This window comes from Brachionichthys hirsutus, chromosome 20 (genome assembly GCF_040956055.1).
Source record: "Brachionichthys hirsutus isolate HB-005 chromosome 20, CSIRO-AGI_Bhir_v1, whole genome shotgun sequence".
Classification (NCBI taxonomy): Eukaryota; Metazoa; Chordata; class Actinopteri; order Lophiiformes; family Brachionichthyidae; genus Brachionichthys; species Brachionichthys hirsutus.
Genome location: NC_090916.1, coordinates 9,018,785 through 9,021,757, shown reverse-complemented (window position 1 = coordinate 9,021,757; position 2,973 = coordinate 9,018,785). Strand labels below are relative to the sequence as shown.

Here is a 2,973-nt window from a genome sequence, read left to right as displayed (position 1 = left end):
CAAAATGTATTTTTGTTCCATTCTTTTAATGCTCCGAGTTCAGGAGCTACACACACACACACACACACACTGATGGTGAATCTGCCCTATAATACACATCCACACACAGACAGTGAAGAAAACGTACTTATATACACGTAGGAAAAATATACATCCGGTATAAGGGTTTATAAAATGGACACCAAACTAAAATCTGACATTACGAAAGGATGCAACGGCAGGAATTACAGATTAAATTACGATGCAATGTCACAGCTACTGAATTATCGTATGTGCACGCAGTGATTAGCACTCCTAGCCTCGGCACATTCGGTAATCAATCCGCGGAGCCCCGTCTGCTCAGCGGATGTGGAGGATCTGCCTGCTCTTTGACTGGCAGGTCTTCTCCACCTCGTCCAGGGTTTGAGCGAGATGATTGGCCGCCTGCAGCCTCCTGACGAGCCGCTGATGGACATCGCGAGTCCGGCCCTCCTCGCCCTCACCTGCAAAGTGGACCTTCTTCCTGCCGGGGGAGATGTTCTCCTCATCTATGACCAAACAAGCGAGAAGTCAGCGATTAACGACGAGGCGGCGCGTCAGTCCCTATGATGCAACGTGATCAGGCGTAATTTAAGTCTTTATTGTGTGAAGGATTTTAAAAGTAACACAAATCAGAACAGAGGGACGTGAAACGATTAATGCTTGTGTCGGCACAGTAAATCCAGAGGCCTCGGTCCGATTCCTATACCTACGCCGTAGAACGGCGCCGGGCCCCTCTGCCGCTGCAGACGGTTGTAGTCCTTGATCAGACTCTCGGCTCTGAAACGACACGAGACAAAGCGTCGGCGCCGCGCGGACACCGTGGAACGAGGACGGATCGTTTTCCTTCAGCTGGGGGGGGGGGGGCTCACCTCAGGAACCGCTCCTTCGTCAGTCGCTCACGAACGCAAAGCTCCTGCTCCCTTTCTGCAACGGAGAGGCCAAACATTCAGACGCCGACGCTACGAGCACGCGTGGATCGATTAGCCGACGCTTACGCTCCAGCCGCTCCTCGCGCTCCTTCAGAGCTCGTTCTCGGTCCCGCAGCGCCTGTTCCCTGATTTGGAGCGTCGCGTCTGCCGGCTTGTGGGCGGGGTCGGAGTCTGCGGACCTCCTGGGGAGTCCGGCCTGGGCGCGCCTCTGCTCCTCGGCGACGGCGCTGGCCAACAGGCCGCTCTGGAGAATGGACTCCACAGAGGGCCTCAGGTAGTCCTGGGAACAGAGATGGCAAATGGACCAACAATAATATCCAGATATCGCCGGGTCAATAAATTGACTTCCGACCTTCAGGTTGAGCATTTTGCTGAGCAGCGAGTTCAGCTCCTCGGAGTATCTGTATGGGATCCTCCTGTACTTCCCCTCTCTGATCTTCTCCGCCAGCTCCTTTTGGTTGTAAGCCGTAAACGGAGGGCTGAACGGGAGAAATCCAGGAAAACCGTTTGAACAAACCGGCTGCAGGAAAGAAAATCGCCCGGAGCGTCGGCATCAGGAAAAACTTACGATAAAGCGCAGAGTTCGTACAGCAAGCAGCCGAGCGACCAAATGTCCGACTTCTCGTTGTACGACATCTGGCTTATTTGTTCCTGAAAGGACAGATAATCTGTGATCAGATTATAACCGGGAGGGTCAGGGAAACTCAGATTAAAGCTCCAAACACTCACTGGAGACATGTAGTACGGCGTCCCGACAAATGTCTTTGCGAAGCTGGTGTCGTGGTTGAGGATCCTCGCCAGGCCGAAGTCTCCGAGCTTCACGTTCTGTCTGATGTCCAGGAAGATGTTGGCCGGCTTCAGGTCCCGGTGAAGGACGGCGGCGCGGCCGTCGCTGCGTCGGTGGCACTCCTTCAGGGCTAGCGTTAGCTGGGTCATCACTCGCAGGATGAGCTTCTCCTCCAGGTAGCGCCTGCCGCAAGGAAACACTCTCTCATCTCCGTCGTCGTCAGGGAAACACAATACTTAAAATGGCACCCGCAGGCGCTCACCTCTCCCTGATGCAGCGGGCGATGAGGCTGGACAGGTCGCCGCCCTCGCAGTACTCCATGATGATGTACAGCGTGGTGTTGCTGCGGTCGATGATGCGGTCATAGTAGCGCACGATGTTGGGGTGTTTGAGCTCCCTCAGCAGGTTGACCTCTGACACCAGCATCTGCTTTTCCCTCTCTGCCATGGCGCCGTAGTCCAGCTCCTTCCACACGAGGATCTGCAAAAGCCGAAGCGACTTATTCATTCAGGAGCTCCGAGTGAAAGGGGTCCGAAAGCAAAAGGAGGAGGAGGCCACGCCGCCATCGCTCCCGTTTCACCAGCATGACGTCTTCGGACCAAACGAAGACGCTCGAAACAACTTTAACAGAGCTATTGATCAGCTAGCTAGCACAACAACGGGACAGACGCGCGGGCTACGGTAACCGGGAGATGATCGATACTCACTTTCCCATCAGATTTCCGTGTTATTTTCTGGCATCTCCCGTAGGAACCGGAGCCTATCGTGTACAACACCTCGTAATCCTCAGCACGGGACGGCATTGTTTCTCCCGACCGAAACGAACGCTAAATTACCCGGTTTAGCGCCGCCAGTGTTTCTGTATCAACTTTAATTGGATTCGTTTTACTCTCTCGGTTTACGTGTGTTCAAATGTACACATTTCTTCCGATAAAGATGATTAAATAGAATAAATAACTAGTTGTTTTTGTCTTCCTCCCCCAGTTCGTTCATTCGCGTGTCGCCGATAACAAAACAGGAAGCGTTTTTCCGTCGGTTTTAAATCGGTGCCCAAATACTCGATCGTGATTGGCCTTCTCAATCTGTAGCGTGGCTCCTGATTGGTCAATGGCAAGCAACGCCTTGCGAGGTTGCTAAGATCCCAAAGCCCGCGAGAGTAGAGCGGGTAATTATGCTTCGACTCACCACAAGGTGTCGCCAAAACAGACGATTATGTCTAAAATATAAATACCAACA

At 53.0% G+C, this 2,973-nt stretch overlaps 1 protein-coding gene across 1 annotated transcript; it reads right to left on the bottom strand.

Annotated features, from left to right (window-relative positions):
* Positions 1-339: 339 nt before the first annotated feature.
* nek2 (NIMA-related kinase 2) lies at positions 340-2,540 on the bottom strand. The gene is made up of 9 exons (XM_068753844.1): positions 2,445-2,540; positions 2,000-2,217; positions 1,680-1,920; positions 1,519-1,601; positions 1,303-1,429; positions 1,017-1,230; positions 891-945; positions 728-798; positions 340-527 (listed from the first exon to the last, which is right to left on the bottom strand). The coding sequence occupies exons 1-9, from the start codon at positions 2,538-2,540 to the stop codon at positions 340-342; spliced, it is 1,293 nt and encodes a 430-aa protein (XP_068609945.1).
* Between the last annotated feature and the right edge of the window lie 433 nt (positions 2,541-2,973).

Excerpts from the sequence above, each read along its gene's own strand:
- nek2 (XM_068753844.1), bottom strand. The coding sequence starts at position 2,540 with ATGCCGTCCCGTGCTGAGGATTACGAGGTGTTGTACACGATAGGCTCC. Across the intron at positions 1,921-1,999 it reads GCCCGCTGCATCAGGGAGAG|GCGCTACCTGGAGGAGAAGC; the intron begins GTGAGCGCCTGC and ends TCCTTGCGGCAG. Across the intron at positions 1,231-1,302 it reads GCAAAATGCTCAACCTGAAG|GACTACCTGAGGCCCTCTGT; the intron begins GTCGGAAGTCAA and ends CTCTGTTCCCAG.